The 14,810-nt window shown below is 69.0% G+C and overlaps 1 protein-coding gene across 3 annotated transcripts; it reads left to right on the top strand.

Annotated features, from left to right (window-relative positions):
• Positions 1-20: 20 nt before the first annotated feature.
• Positions 21-14,801, top strand: ACAP3 (ArfGAP with coiled-coil, ankyrin repeat and PH domains 3). 3 transcript variants are annotated; one of them, XM_057544266.1, is made up of 24 exons: positions 22-546; positions 4,370-4,427; positions 5,131-5,250; positions 5,457-5,510; positions 6,606-6,664; positions 7,098-7,281; positions 7,717-7,761; positions 7,903-7,998; positions 8,079-8,153; positions 8,588-8,599; positions 9,211-9,323; positions 9,410-9,461; positions 9,700-9,800; positions 9,874-9,985; positions 10,222-10,430; positions 10,510-10,579; positions 10,705-10,799; positions 10,878-11,083; positions 11,252-11,356; positions 12,363-12,461; positions 12,545-12,765; positions 12,968-13,077; positions 13,230-13,340; positions 13,431-14,801. In XM_057544266.1, exons 1-24 carry the CDS (start codon positions 500-502, stop codon positions 13,576-13,578), a joined length of 2,502 nt encoding a protein of 833 aa, XP_057400249.1. In that variant the 5' UTR covers positions 22-499; the 3' UTR covers positions 13,579-14,801. The 3 variants fall into 3 exon arrangements, with proteins under 3 accessions (XP_057400266.1, XP_057400249.1, XP_057400257.1); XM_057544283.1 differs by lacking the exon at positions 12,363-12,461 and having other exon boundaries at positions 21-546; XM_057544274.1 differs by lacking the exon at positions 8,588-8,599.
• Positions 14,802-14,810: the final 9 nt, after the last annotated feature.

Genomic DNA, 14,810 nt, shown 5'->3' with positions numbered 1-14,810 from the left:
AGGGGAGACAGCCCCACGCAGACTCGCACGTTCCCGCGGCCACTCGCCCCCCCACATCCTCCCGCCGCAGTCCGGCCGAACGCTTGTTGCCAATCCCCCGGGTTGCCTAACGGCCGGATCGCTGGAACGCGCGGGGCCCGACGGCTCCCGCGGCTGTTGCTGGGCCCACCCACACTTCCGACCGCCTGCCCGAAGGGGGCGGGACGTCGGGGCGTTTGGCGACGCTCCCCGGCGGTGACAGCTGGCGGCGAGCGCGGGCGGCGAACTTTGGCGACGTTCCCCGGCGGTGACAGCGGACGGCGCGCGCGGGCGGCGGACTTTGGCGACGCTCCCCGGCGGTGACAGGCGGGGCGGGGCGGTGGCGCGGCGGCCTCGTTCCGGAGCGGGCGGGCGCCGAGCGCGGCGCGGCGCGGCGCGGCGCGGGCGGGCGGGCCGGCAGGGGATGCCGCTCGGGGCGCCGCGGTCCTCGTGCCAGTGAGCGCCTCGCGCCGCCGCAGCCATGACGGTGGAGTTCGAGGAGTGCATCAAGGACTCGCCGCGCTTCAGGTGCGCCCCCGGGGCGCGGCGCGGCCCTTTGTGATCCGCGGGGTCGCCGCCCCTCGGGGCACCCGGGGCCGCCGGGGGATGGGCGCGGGCGGGGGCGCCGGTGCCGCCTTTGTGCCCGGCGCCGGGGCCGGAGGCGAGAGCAGGAGGACACGTCTTGTACAAAGCCCGCAGCGCCCCGGCCCGAGAGCCCGGAACAAAAGATGCCCCTTGTGCTGCTCGCCGCGCGCGGAGGGTGCGCGCGTGGGGCGGGGCGGCCGCCGGCGCGGCCACCTCTCCGTGGGAGTGTCCGCCCCGCTTTGTGTCTGCACCTCCGTGCTAGCCACCTGCACAGGGTTGAGACCTAGCCGGGCGCTGCAGCCCGGCTGTGGCCAGGGTCGTCTGGGTGCGTGGGGCGTCTGCCCATGGAATCTGTCTTGGTCCGCGTGCCCAGAGCAGTCAAGGGGGCAGGCAGCTGGAGCCTCGGTTAGGGCCTCGGGCGGCTGCTTGGCAGGGGTGACCTAGGCACCTGGCGGGGTGGGGGCTACCAGAGCAGACTGGGTTCTAGGGACTGGTGGAGGTTGTGCGCTGTGGCCGGCCCTGGGTTTGTGCTTTTAGTCCTTCCTGGGAGTGCAGGCGGGCTTATCCGTGTGGACACGTTCATGCTGCGCGCGCATTTGCTTTAACGGGGCACCTCCCGTGTGTCAGGTGCTCATGCTTGTGCTCGTGCTCGGGTGCACACGTGTGAGTTCTGCCCCTCTGCACCCTCCCTTGAGGTGCCAGACCTTGGACGTGAATGTGTGGGTGAGCTGCACCCCTGGACTGGCTGCTTGATGCGTACGTCCAGACTAGTGATGGGTGCACGCACACGTGTGCATGTGTCACCTCTGGGTGTCAATACAGATGCATAGTGGGTGTGTATCATAAAAGTATCAGTTTAGGCACTAAACACATGTTAGTTTGTTCCTGTGTGGATCTCAGCACGGGGTACGTGTCTATACACGGTATCCACGAGTACACCCGTCTGCGTGTGAGTTGCGCTGCTGCGTGCATGCATGTCTGATGGCATGTGTGCATATCGGCCGTGCCTCTGCACACTCGCACTTGGCCGTGCGTGTGTGCGCGTGCGTGTGCTGGGTCTTTGGGGTGTGTTAGCCGGAGGGCCTGTGTGTGGGTGCCTGGCGGGCCTCAGCACCAGTGCCCTTACCCCTGACTCCCTAGAGCCAGCCCCTTGCCCAACCGCCACACAAGGGGTCAGCAACAAAAGCCAAGGAAGGCTGGATGAGGGGTAGGGGTTGGACCAGAGAGTGGCCCCAGGCCCTGGGCAGAGTGCTGAGGGCCACCCTCTGTGGTCTCCCATCTTCTGTTCCTGACTGCTTGAGGGAGAGGGTGTAAGCAACTCAGGCACCTGTGATCCTGGGCCCCCAGCACGGCCCAGGCGGTGGGCGGAGGTGTAGCCGGGGCCTCAGCTGGGGGCCTGGTCCTGGCTGAAGCACCCCAGCGTCACCCTGGCCCCTGGCTGAGAAGCCTCGTGCTCTTCCTCCCCATCGCGGAGGGGCCCAGGCCCAGCTTGCCTGGTTGGATCAGGGCCACTGGCACCCCATTCACCTCCAGGCCTTCCCTCCCACACCAGCCCGCTCGCCGGTGGCACCCACGGTGCGGCAGTGGGTGCAGCAGCGCCTGGGCTTTGGCAGGCTTCCTTTGAGAGTGCCCAGCCAAGCCCAGGCTGGGGTCCAAGGAGATCCCCCGACCTTGGGCCACAGAAGCTGCACCGGGTGGATTTTGGTTGGGCTGAGATGTAATGGCTTTTGAGGCTTTTCTGGGGTCCTCTCGTCAGCGCTGCTGAGGATGTAACCTGGACTTCCTGGAGGCCAGCCTGGGGGCAGGGGGTTAGGGCGGGGCCAGGCAGGAGAGTGTGGTCAGCGATGCAGAGCCCCAGCCCTGGGAAGGGGGACCCTGCCTACGCGCTCTTGGCCTGGGGGAGCCCCACAGCCCCGGGATGCACGTGGCTGGAGGGGTCCAGACTCTCTCAGGCCGGCGGGGTGCCGCTCACCCCTTGTTCTTGGTGCCCCCTCCCCTGGGTGGGGCTTCAGGCGCTGAGTCATGGCTCTGGTGGGGGAGCTGGCCTCACCCTCTTCCCCAGCATCCAAGCTGTTGAGGAAATCCTGGAGGGAGAGCAGGAGAGGAGGCCTTGGTCCATGGGGGTGGGGAGGAGAGACCTGAGGGGCGTGGGGCCCCCAGGACGGACTCTGCTGAGCGCCCACCTGGTCCCCGTGAGCACACTTGTCAGCACCTGGTGCGTCCCACCCTCACCAACTCTCTAGGGACCAACCCCCCATCGCGGCCCAAGGGTGACAGCTCTCCACGCAGCTGGCCAGGGCAGTTGGGGTGGCTGGGCCTCCAGGAGCTGCGTCCCCCTCTTCTGGGTGGGTGGTCCTTCCCTGCCCTGGGACCCTAGGAGGGGGAGGGGGAGGGGGAGGCTACAGCAGCGGTCAGGGTCCTGCAGTCTCAGGCGGGGGCACCTGCGGGCCGTGGGCCACCACCGGTCCAAGCAGACATCCCCTCTGACCCCTTCCTTCTCTGGAACTCAGACGCCCCTCGGCCCGTGGGGAAGGGATAGGGGCTGCTCAGAGAGGAGGAGGGTGGTGGGACGGTCCACGGGCCCTGACGGGGCAGCCTGGCACTCACCCCATACCTCCTAATTGAGGGCATCCGGAGCTGCACCCCACGTGAGGGACTAAGTCCCTCCCCCCCAGGCCTGGGAAACCCTGGAACGTGCCCTCTGCCAGCCGCGGGGGCCGCGAGGGGCCAGCGAGGGGCCGCTAGACCTGGACAGCCTCCTCTCTGCCCGGCCCTGCCCTGGCCCTGGCCCTGGCCCTGCCTCTGGCCGCTGGCCGGAGCTCCTTCCCTGTTGTCCCTGGTCCCCAGGAGGCCAGATGGGCCCAGCTCGCCAGCTGAGTGGGGTGGGGAGGGCAGGATCCTGGCCCTATTTCCCTGTTTCCTGTTCCCGGAGTGTTGGGGGGTGTCACGTGCCTGATCCATCTGCCTCTCGCCTTGCCTTCCGGGATTCTCCGTCCACTGGCTTCTCTGGTGATGTCATACATTAACTCTTCCCTCCCCAAGGCAGCCCCATTGTCAGGCCACCCCCCTGGGAGTGGGCTCCTCCGAGGTCTGACCCACTGCTCCTGCCAGGCAGACAGGGCCTACTTGATACTTTGAGGTTGGGGAGTAGGCAGGAGGTAGGGGCACGCCTCTGCAGGCGGCTCACAGTGTCGCGGAGCAGCTCCCGGCTGCGGGCTCTGCTGAGACAGGTCTGCCCAGCGCCTGCCAGCCCCAGGCCAGGGTGGGCTGCAGCAGAAGCTGAGGGGTGGGGGGGTCCAGATGGGGTTTGGGGTCAACTCTGAGCCCTGGAGAGGGGCAGGGGCTGGGCCGGGGGGGTGACCAGCGAGGCCCTGCATGTGCACCTCCACGGGGCCCCGGCCCCTCCCTCTGTGCTAGGGACCTGTCTGACCACCCCCTTCCCCCCATCCACAGACCCCAGATGGGGGCCTCTATCTGCCTGGGGTGGCAGTGGGCCCTGGTGGCTCTGCGGCTCTGGAGTCACCGTCCCAGTCCTGCCCCCTCCTCACCTCCCTCTTCCATGTCCCCTCACCGCCAGCCTCCACCTCCTGGTCTGTTTGAGGGGCGTGTGGAGGCAGGTGGGCCTGCAGGGGCCAGTGGCCGTCGGCAGAGTAGCCCCTTCCCACCGCTGACCCCTTTGGGGAGGTGCCCGGGAGGCGAGGCCGAGCTGAGTCGGTGGGGGAGGCTCGCTGCAGGCGGGTCTCCAGCCACCCTGTCGCTGTCGCAGGGCAACTATCGACGAGGTGGAAACGGACGTGGTTGAGATCGAGGCCAAACTGGACAAGGTGAGGGGGGCCTGGGGGCACACGGAGGGCCCGGGGCTACTCTCCCTGCCCCCCGCGCGGCCCTGGCCCAGCTCACCCACGGCCACCAGTGTGAGCGCGAGTGTGCGTGTGCACAGCACGTGGGCCTGTCCATCACCGGCCTGTCACACCCGTACCGGGGTATACATGCCACACACACACCGGGTCTCCTCCCGCCAAGCCAAGCAGGGTGGGGGGCCTTGGCGGGGGGTGGGGGCAGCTGCCAGGGGGCTGTGCCTCCGAGTGCCTGGGTTAGGGGCCAAGGGCACAGGCAGGGCAGGGAGGAGGGCACAGGCTTCAAAGCCAGAGGGAGGAAGGAGGGGCGGCAGCCCTGAGCCCCTCACCGGCTGGTCCTGCTGAACCTTGTCCGGGACCACACGCCCCCCCGCCCACCCCCCGGCCCTGGGTTCCCTGCTTCCGGCTTCCCTCCCCTGCTCCCACCTCCCACCCTGGAGCCGAGGCCTGGGGCACGCCAAGCTGTCCCCCAGCGCCAGGTGGGCTCAGGAGGGTGGGCAGGCGGGCGGGCAGTGGCCTTCCCTTCCCTCCCTGGGCTGCTCGGGGGCAGCTGTGTCATGGGCACTGATGGACCCTGAGCTGAATTCCGGCTGCCCTGTCTGGGTCCCTGCCCGTGTGGCCTGGCCTCTTGGTGGCGTGAGTGTCGCCCCATCCATCGTCCTGTCCGCAGCTGGTGAAGCTGTGCAGTGGCGTGATCGAGGCTGGCAAGGCCTACGTCACCACCAACAGGCTCTTCGTGAGTGGCGTCCGCGACCTGTCCCAGCAGTGCCAGGGCGACACCGTCATCTCGGTGAGGGGGCAGCTGACCTCTGACCTCTAGTCAGGGGCGGGCGTGGGCAGACAGCCCCTCAGGGTGCCCTGGCCTTGGGAGCAGGTGGGCGTCTGCGCTGGGCTGCGGGGGCCACTCTGGCCTGTGGGTGGGAGGTGCCAGACACTGGGGGCACGGCCGTCCCATCTGAGCAAGGGTCTTCCCCCACCCACCCACCCTGCCCCCAGGAATGTCTGCAGAGGTTCGGAGACAGCCTGCAGGAGATGGTCACCTACCACATGGTGAGCCCTGGCCGGGTGGGGGCGATGGGGGGGGCGGAGGGGAGGAGAGGGCAGGGCCCACCCACCCGGCTTCCTGATCGTCGTCCCAGGCAGCCCCCGCCCCCACCGCTGCGGGCTCCCTGCAGGCCCCGCCCAGCCTGGAAGGCTCTGGGCTGGCCCGGTGTGGGCTGAGCTGGCAGGGGCGGGCGGTGGGGGAGGCACCTCGCTGAGACACTGCTGTGTCCCAGGTGAGGGCCGGACAGCCAGCGGGGAGACACCTCGACCCTGCCCGGGGCTGAGGGCAGCGGGGGCTTGGGGTGGGCAAGGCCTTAGAGGGTCATCCAGGGCCACCCGGCAGGGGTCATGGGCCAGGCGATGGAAGCATCTCCCAGGCTGACCCCACAGCTACCGGATGACTCCCAACCCCGCTGCTACCCGGGCTGGGTCTGCGTGACCTCGAGCCCCTCGGGGCCCCCAGTGTGGACACACAGAACAGACCGAGGCACACGTGGGTGGTCAGACCGTGGCCTGGAAACCAGAGCCCCAGACTAAACAAGGGGCCCATCCCCTGTAGGGGAAGTTCAGAAATAAACCAGCGCCGGATGGCTCGTCCTGCCCCATGTGTCTGTCTGTCTGTTCCTGGTCAGGTCCCAGTGCTCTCTCCGCATCGAGGGATCTGATTCCGGGTCCAGCCGGTGCTGCAGGGAGGCCCCACCCTGCCCCCAGGCCAGATTACTCGGGAGCTCCATCCCTCTTACTGCAGGGCTGGGCATCCCCCACGTGGCCTCCCAAGGCCTGGGCGATGGGTGTCCCTCGGGACTCTGTGTGCGCTTGCCCTGTCCGGGCTGATGTGGGGGGGCCATAGGAGGGGGTCCATCTGGGACAGCGTTGGCTTCTAGTCTGGCTGAGAGCCAGGTTGGGGGGACGGGCAGGTGGTCACAGCTGTCGCCTCTGGCCGCCGACCCAGGCCTGGGGGCCGGTGACCCTGTGAGGCCGGCTCTGTGAGGGTGGGGCTGGGCGGGCCTTTCCCTGGTTCTCACCTGAGGGGACAGGGGCCTGGCCTCTGGGGTCATGTGGGGACAGACGCCTGACGCCCGCACCCTCCTTTGCCCCCAGATCTTGTTTGACCAGGCCCAGAGGTCTGTGCGGCAACAGCTCCACAACTTCGTCAAAGAGTGAGTGGCCCCGAGGGAGCCTGGCCTCTCCCGGCCCCGGGAGGTGTCGGGGTGACACCCACGCTGGAAGGGGGAGCAGACGCAGCTACGCTTGATCTGGGAGGGTCCAGGGGCCTTGGCAGGGGTCTCAGCCCAGTGCTGTGTGTACAGCTGGGGACCCCTCGAGTGGAGAGTCTGGAGTCCGGGGTGAGGCTGGGGGTCACCCCAGGCTGGACCAATCCTGGGAGTGAGGTGGTTAAGGGGGAGGGAGCCCCAGCTCAGGGGAGGGGCCTGAGGAGGAAGAGGCAGGGAGCGATGGCTGCGGGGGTGGGGGAGCGGGGCGGGAGCTCTGGAGCACAGAGGGGCGGGGAGCAGGGAGAGCGTTTCAGAGAGATGGGAGACCCCATGTGCACCCCTCCTCGGACCCCCTGGCCTGACGCCCACCGGCCTCCAGAGATGTGCGGAAGTTTAAGGAGACTAAGAAGCAGTTCGACAGAGTTCGGGAGGACATGGAGCTGTCCCTGGTGAGGAATGCCCAGGCCCCAAGGCACCGGCCCCACGAGGTGGAGGAGGCCACGGGGGCCCTGATCCTCGCCCGGAAGTGCTTCCGCCACCTGGCGCTGGATTACGTGCTCCAGGTCAGCCCCCGGGCGTTCCCGTGTCCCTGCAGATGGGGAGCTGGTGTCTGGAGGGGCCCCTCTGGCTTGAGAGAACTTGAGATGCTTGGGAACGGACATGGGGGGCGGATGCCCACGCAAAGGCCCGGAGGTGGGGATGGGCTAGGGACAAGCCAGGGCTGTGGGCTGCGGGGGCGGAGGCCTCGAAGACCTTGCTGAGGCAGGCCTTGGAGGGACTTGGAGCACGGGAGAGAATCTGTGGCTTTGCCTGTGGGAGGGACCCAGTGTCCTGAACTGCGACCATGAGAGGATGGATGCGCACCTGTGCAGGGAGCTGAAGATGAGCTGGAGGTCTCGGGGGACCACAGCACCCTGAGTGGACAGTGTGGCAAGGTCCAGGTCGTGGCCCAACCTTGGCCCTGACACCCCTTCACCTGTTCACTCCTCCCCTGGCAGATCAACGTTCTCCAGGCCAAGAAGAAGTTTGAGATTTTGGATTCTGTGAGTGCTGGATGAGGGGGAGGGGTTGCCCTCGAGTATAGGCACGTGCCGCAGGCGTGCTGGGTGTGGGTGCAAAAGCTGGGGCCCCGGCCACTGCCCCTGGGGGCGGGGCCTCACCTGCGTGCCCCCCCCACCCCCCAGATGCTGTCCTTCATGCACGCCCAGTACAGCTTCTTCCAGCAGGGCTACAGCCTGCTGCACCAGCTGGACCCCTACATGAAGAAGCTGGCGGCTGAGGTGAGCCTGTGGGGAGGGGGCCCCGGGGCCAGCTTGTCAGGGGAGGGGGTCCACGTCCCTCTCTGTGCCCCTTCCCACAGCTGGACCAGCTGGTGATCGACTCGGCAGTGGAAAAGCGGGAGATGGAGCGCAAGCACGCCGCCATCCAGCAGCGGGTGAGGCCCTGCAGCCCTGGCCGCCCCCCGAGGGGCCCTGGGTCCACTGCCCCTCACCCCGCTCCATGCAAGGACCTGGGGGGCCCAGCGCACAGACACGCGCCCCGTCCCTTCCCAGGCCCACCCACTCTCAGGCTGACTCTGATCGTCTTTGAACTGCAGTCAGAGGCGGGGGTCCCCATCCCTCAGGGTCTCAGCACAGTGGAACGGTCCCTTAGACGCCAGCGCCAGCCCCCTCAGCCCACAGACACTGCGGCTGCAGCTGGGACGGGGATTCTACTGCAGCCTCGTCTGGCCGGCCACAGCTGGCCTGGCGCGGCCCGGGGCAGAGATGGGCTTTGGGGCGGGAGCTGCCGTCCCCAGCCCGCAGGGAGGGGGCAGGGCTTCACTCACTGGCTCTCTCTCCCTCCCGCCTCTCCTGCTCCCGCCCTCAGACGCTGCTGCAGGTGAGTGGGCGCCCACCCTGGGGGGAGGGGGCCCCCGGTGGGCAGGGCCTCTGCCCTTCCCGCCCCGCGGCGTTTCAGCACCAAGGACACCTCCACGGCCCCGGCACGGCGGCCCTGAGCAGCTCCCAGAGCGCGGTCCGCTCCAGCCGAGGTGGCTGAGCTGGGACCGCGTCCCCTGCGTCCCCTGCGTCCCCTGCGTCCCCTTCGGGAGCAGCTGCAGCTGTCCCTTCCCGCCCCCACTCAGCCAGGGGAGCAGGTGGCTGGGCCTCCTCTCCCACTGCCGGGCACCCAGGACAACGCTCAGTGTCTCCCCAGCCCGCGTGAATGGAGCTCTGTCAGGCTGGCCGGGGCAGCCCAGCTGGCGACGTGAATGGGGGGCAGCTTCCTTCCTGATGCCAGGGCCTGCTTCTCTGCCAGGCTGGGGGGTGGGGGCTGGAGCTCTCCGGGCCCCCAGCTGTGACGGGAGGCGTCTGCCCCCACGGGGTTTCGGGTCAGGAAGCGGCTGTGAAGACCCCCCCTCCACCTTGCCTCTGGGGCAGCCCGAGAGGCCGGCAGTGTCCCCGCAGCCGCGGGCGGGTGCTCACTGGGGGCCGGGCTCCGACCACCCCCAGGACTTCTCCTACGATGAGCCCAAGGTGGAGTTTGACGTGGACGCTCCCAGCGGTGTGGTGATGGAGGGCTACCTCTTCAAGAGGGCCAGCAACGCCTTCAAGACGTGGAACCGGTAAGGGAGGGCCCTTCCTCAGGGGGTGCAGGGCAGACATGGGGGCCGGCCTGGCCTGACCCCTCCTGGCCCATCCCCCTGCCCAGGCGCTGGTTCTCCATCCAGAACAGCCAGCTGGTCTACCAGAAGAAGCTCAAGGTGCGCTGGGCCCAGGGCAGCAACGCCCGGGGCCTCCCCACCGGGCCTTGGGGTGGGCGATTGGTGGGGGGCGTCACAGGGCTGAGGACGCTGATGGGCACCAAAGCCCGAGTGGCCAGGGACAGAGGCCACTCAAGTCTCAGCCGGTCCGCCTCTCTTGAGTGGAGCAGTGGATGGGCGGTCGGTGCGGGGCAGGGCTGGGTGCTGAGTGCAAGGGCCACGGCGGTGCCACCCGCAGGACGTGCTGACCGTGGTGGTGGACGACCTCCGGCTCTGCTCCGTGAAGCCCTGTGAGGACACTGAGCGGAGGTTCTGCTTTGAGGTCGTGTCGCCCACCAAGTGAGGAGGCCCAGCCCAGGGCGGGTGCGGAGGGAGCCCCTGCCCGCCCGGCCTGACGGCCCCCTCCCCACAGGAGCTGCATGCTGCAGGCCGACTCGGAGAAGCTACGGCAGGCGTGGGTTCAGGCTGTGCAAGCCAGCATCGCATCCGCCTACCGGGAGAGCCCTGACAGCTGCTACAGCGAGGTGGGCCCTCCAGCGCCCTGCACACGCATGCACAGCTCCCGCAGGCCGCACGCAAGCACGTGTGTGCATTGTGTGTACGCACACGTGAGTGTGCGTGCACACATGCGGGCGCAGGCTCGGGCCTCAGGGGCCTTGGCCTGTGCCGGCACCTGCGTCTGGGGAGGAGGAGGGGCCCCGCTGGGGAGACTGGGGCTGGAGCTCCCAGAGGGCTGAGCGACCCCTCCCCCTGTCTCCAGAGGCTGGACCGCACGGCGTCCCCGTCCACAAGCAGCATCGACTCTGCCACGGACTCTCGGGAACGCAGCGTCAAGGGCGAGAGTGTGCTGCAGCGCGTGCAGCACGTGGCTGGGAACAGCCAGTGCGGCGACTGTGGGCAGCCGGACCCGCGCTGGGCCAGCATCAACCTGGGCGTGCTGCTCTGCATCGAGTGCTCGGGCATCCACAGGTGGGACCACTGGGCGGCCAGGTGGGGCGCGGGGGCCAAGACGTGCCCTGACTCCCTCTCCCCCCGCCTTGCCATCCAGGAGCCTGGGCGTCCACTGTTCCAAGGTGCGGTCCCTGACCCTGGACTCGTGGGAGCCGGAGCTGCTGAAGGTGTGGGGGGCCGTCACAGGCCGCTGGATGGCTGGTGCTGGGGGGCGGGGGGCGGGAGCCAGGTCTGCAAGCTTGGGGGGCGTTCGGTGAGCTGGGCTGATGCCCGCACCACCCTCTCCTGCTAGCTGATGTGTGAGCTGGGAAACAGCACCGTGAACCGGATCTACGAGGCCCAGTGCGAGGGGCCGGGCAGCAGGAAGCCCACGGCCAGCAGCCCCAGGTGAGGTCGGGGGCAGCCTGGGCGGGGCCAGGGGACCCCCGGCCCACGAGTGCAGCCTCACGTCCGGTCCTGGTCCAGGCAGGACAAGGAGGCTTGGATCAAGGACAAATATGTGGAAAAGAAGTTCGTGCGGAGGCCGCCCTCGGCACCGGCCCGGGAGGCCCCACGGCGCTGGCGGGCGCAGAAGTGCCAGCGCCACCACAGCTCCCCCCGTGCCCACACCACCCGCCGCGGCAAAATCCGGATGGAGCCCGTCCCGCCCTCTGTGGCTGCTCTGTGCTCAGGTGGGAGGGGCTGGCAGGTGCGCCCCAGCTCACAGGCCTGGGCAGGGCGTGAGCCTCCAGACCCTGGATCCCAGGGAGGCCGGGGTGAGGGGGGTAGGAGGGGGGCAGGGCTCACGGGCACCCCAAGCTCTGCCCACCTCCCACCGCGGCCTGGTTCCCGCCCTGCAGGCTCCACAGAGCCCAGGTTCCGCAGGGACTCCCTCTTCTGCCCGGATGAGCTGGACTCCCTCTTCTCCTACTTCGACGCGGGGGCTGCTGCAGCCGGTCCACGCAGTAAGTCCCCTGCTGCCCACCCCCCCCGCTCAGCCGGGGCAGCGTGGCAGGGGCCAGGCACGCTCGCCTGGAGGGTGGATGAGTGCGGGACAGCCGCGGCCACTCGCTCAGGGACCGGAGGGACGGGCTTTCCTCGCAGGAGGGACTGGTCGGGGGATGGGGAGAGTTTGGAGGTCAAGCAGGGCTGAGGCTGGGACAGTATCTCGAGGGGCCAGGGGTAGTTTGGCCACTGGCTTGGAGGCTGGGGCCGTGACCCTCAGGAGTGATGTGGGCGTGTGTGCTGTGTGCACACAGGAACGTGTGTGTAAGGGCATGACTGTGCACACAGGTGAACGCGTGTGAGTGCGTGTGCATACGTGTGTATATGCGTGGGCGTGTGCCCATGCACGTGTGCACGTGCCTGCTGGGGGCCGGACCGGATCCCGAGAGACAGTTGTGTGCATCTTCCCCAACCCCTCCTGGAGTTTGGGGTGCAAATGCTACAAGTCAGGGCTCTCCCCCTGTTAACCGTCTGTCAGCACCCACTGGCCTGGGGCGTGCGGGCAGAAGGCGTAGGTTGGGGCCAAGAACTGGCCGGGCTGCTGGGGTGACGGGGGTCCCTTCGGGCAGCAGAGGGCGCTGTCTCACCATCCCTCAGCCTGGGCTCATCTGTGAGGGCTGCCCTCGGGTGAGCAGGGCCAAGTTCGCTCACTGCTGCCTGGGGCTGTGTCTGGGGTTTGGCAAAGACCCCACCTCTGGGCGGTGACCGCCCCGCCTGCACTGGCCACAGCTAGGGCTGACCTGAGAGGGTGGGCTTCCACCTGTGGCTGTGCTCCTGGGGGGCCGGCGATCCTGGCTCCTTCAGGCTGTTACTTGATTCTCTCCCCTTTTCTCCCACCCTGGGCAGGGCTCCCCTCTGCCTCAGCCCCCAGCATCCCCCGGAGGGCGGGTGGGGTGCCAGTCTTCCCGCCGGGCCGTGGGGGCCGTCAGAAGCGCTCAGGGCCTCCTCTGCTTGCGGACCCTGCAGGTCTGAGCAGCGACAGCGGCTTAGGGGGCAGCTCCGACGGCAGCTCGGATGTCCTGGCCTTCGGCGCGGGCTCCGTGGTGGACCGCGTCGCTGAGGAGGGTGGGTGCGCAGCTCCCCAGTCCGGGCCCGCCTGTCCCCCACCGCGGGCCGGGTCGCCGGCCCTGACCGCCCGCTCCTCGCAGAGGGTGCCGCGTCGGAGGAGTCCAGCGGCGAGGCGGACGGAGAGGCGGAGGCCTGGGGCCTGGCGGACGTGCGCGAACTGCACCCCGGGCTGCTGGCGCACCGCGCGGCGCGCACTCGAGACCTCCCCGCACTGGCTGCGGCTCTGGCGCAAGGGGCCGAGGTCAACTGGGCCGACGCGGAGGACGAGGGCAAGACGCCGCTGGTGCAGGCTGTGCTGGGGGTAAGTGGGCGCAGGGTTGCACCCTTCCACGGCGCGCACGTGGGGCCCTTGCCCTCCGCTGAGGACCGGTCTTGGTCCTGCTGGGGTGCCCAGGGTGGCGTCGGGGTGGGGGTGGGGGGTAGGGGGGTGGGGGGACAGGGACCCTGCAAGGGACCATTTCTGTGGCTCCGCTTGGTCTGAACCCACCCCCCCCACCCCCCAGGGTTCCTTGATCATCTGTGAATTCCTCCTGCAAAATGGAGCAGATGTGAACCAAAGAGACAGCCGGGGCCGGGCGCCCCTGCACCATGCCACGCTCCTGGGCCGCACCGGGTAAGTCGTGGGTGGGCCGCCCCACCCCTCCCCCTCCCCCTCCCCTCCCACCCCCCCCTCCCACCCCTCCCCCACCCCCCTCGCCCCCGTGGGCCCCGGTCGCCTGCCAGTACCTGCCCAGGGCCCGCCCCGACTTGCCCCTCCGCCCTCAGCCAGGTCTGCCTGTTCTTGAAGCGGGGGGCGGACCAGCACGCCTTGGACCACACGCAGCAGGACCCACTGAGCATCGCGGTGCAGGAGGCGAATGCAGACATCGTCACGCTGTGAGCACAGCACGGGGGGTGGCGGGGGGTGGTGGGTGGCGGGAAGTGGGCGGCGGGTGGAAGCGCCTCACGTGGCCCTCCCTCCTCCAGTCTCCGTCTGGCGCGCATGGCCGAGGAGATGCGTGAGGCCGAGGCGCCCCCCGGCCAGCCGGGCCCCCTGGCTGGCAGCAGCCCCACCGAGCTCCAGTTCCGCAGGTGCATCCAGGAGTTCATCAGCCTCCACCTGGATGAGAGCTAGGGCGGCCGGGCCTTGGCGGGACCCCCACCGGCCCATTTCCCGAGAGCCCCAGAGCTCCTGGAGCCCTGCTGCCTGCTCCGCCCCGCTCGGAGCTGCCCTGACCCCCATGGCCCGGAGCAGGACCCCAGCACTGAGTCTTCTGAAGCTCCATGTCTCCCCCGGGAGGTGCTGCATCACCCCACCCAGGGACCCTGTGTCTTCGGGTGACCCCTCCCTAGGGGGCCTGGGTTGCTCGTGTCACAAACCACTCTCAAGGCCCCACGTCACCTCGTGCCCCTCTCTGCTCCCCCAGGCCCCTGTCACCTCATGACCCTCTATCCCTGGGGCCCATGCCGCTTGGTGCCCCACTCTGCCCTCAGGGCCTGTGTCACCTTGTGCCCCCACTTTACTGCCCAAGAACACTGACCTGATAGTAGGGGCCCTCCCACACCCCCGGAACCCCTCCACTAGGCCCTGGGGCTGGCGGCTGGCCGCCAGCACGTGGCGAGGGCAGAAGGGGCCACCCATCCAGGGAATCAACCCGCGTACCTCACTTAGTGACCCCAGCATCCAGGCTGGGCTTCTTGGGTGCTTGGGGGGCTCTGGCCTGGGGCCTCAGCCCTGGCTGGGTGCGGATGTCCCGAGGCCGTGTGGCTGGCCATGCAGGCCCTCGTGCCCCGCAGCCCCGCCCATCCCCCCCCCCCCGCCCCGCCCCGCCCGCCTTTTCCCACAGCGGGTGGCAGGGGTGTGGCTCTTCCCACCCCTGCATCCGATGTTCTTTGTCTCCTTTGTCACGGACTGAGGGGTTTTCTACAATGACCTCGTTCTCACTTTGTCTCGCGTCTTTTCTCTGGACTCAAGGACCACTTTGACCCCCAGCTCTGCCTGCTGCTAGGGGAGGCGCCTGCAGCTCAGCCCTGCCTCCTCACCAGCCTTTACCCCCCACCGCCGGCTCGGCCCATGGGGCCTCGGCTCACTCCCCAGGGCCCTCTGATGCCTTCTGCATTCCCCTTCCCAGAGCCCTGGGGCACTGGCTGGGCCTCTCACCAGCTCGGGCCCTCGGCCAGGCCAAGGCCAGTCGGTTGCTCACTATGCAAGGACTGCCCAGGGAGGCCCCATGGGCAGCAAGGTGGGTGCAGACTGGGCCCCCAGCTCCCTCGCCTGCTGGCTGTGACCCCTAGAGAGCAGCATTAACGCCTTCCTCTCTCCCTGCTTGAGCTCTGCCCCCACCTCCCGCCCCACTGCCTGCATCA

The sequence above is a fragment of the Balaenoptera acutorostrata genome, chromosome 1, assembly GCF_949987535.1.
Source record: "Balaenoptera acutorostrata chromosome 1, mBalAcu1.1, whole genome shotgun sequence".
In the NCBI taxonomy this organism is placed as follows: Eukaryota; Metazoa; Chordata; class Mammalia; order Artiodactyla; family Balaenopteridae; genus Balaenoptera; species Balaenoptera acutorostrata.
Note: the sequence above shows the minus strand (reverse complement) of the source record. Positions and strands in the feature narration are given on the sequence as shown.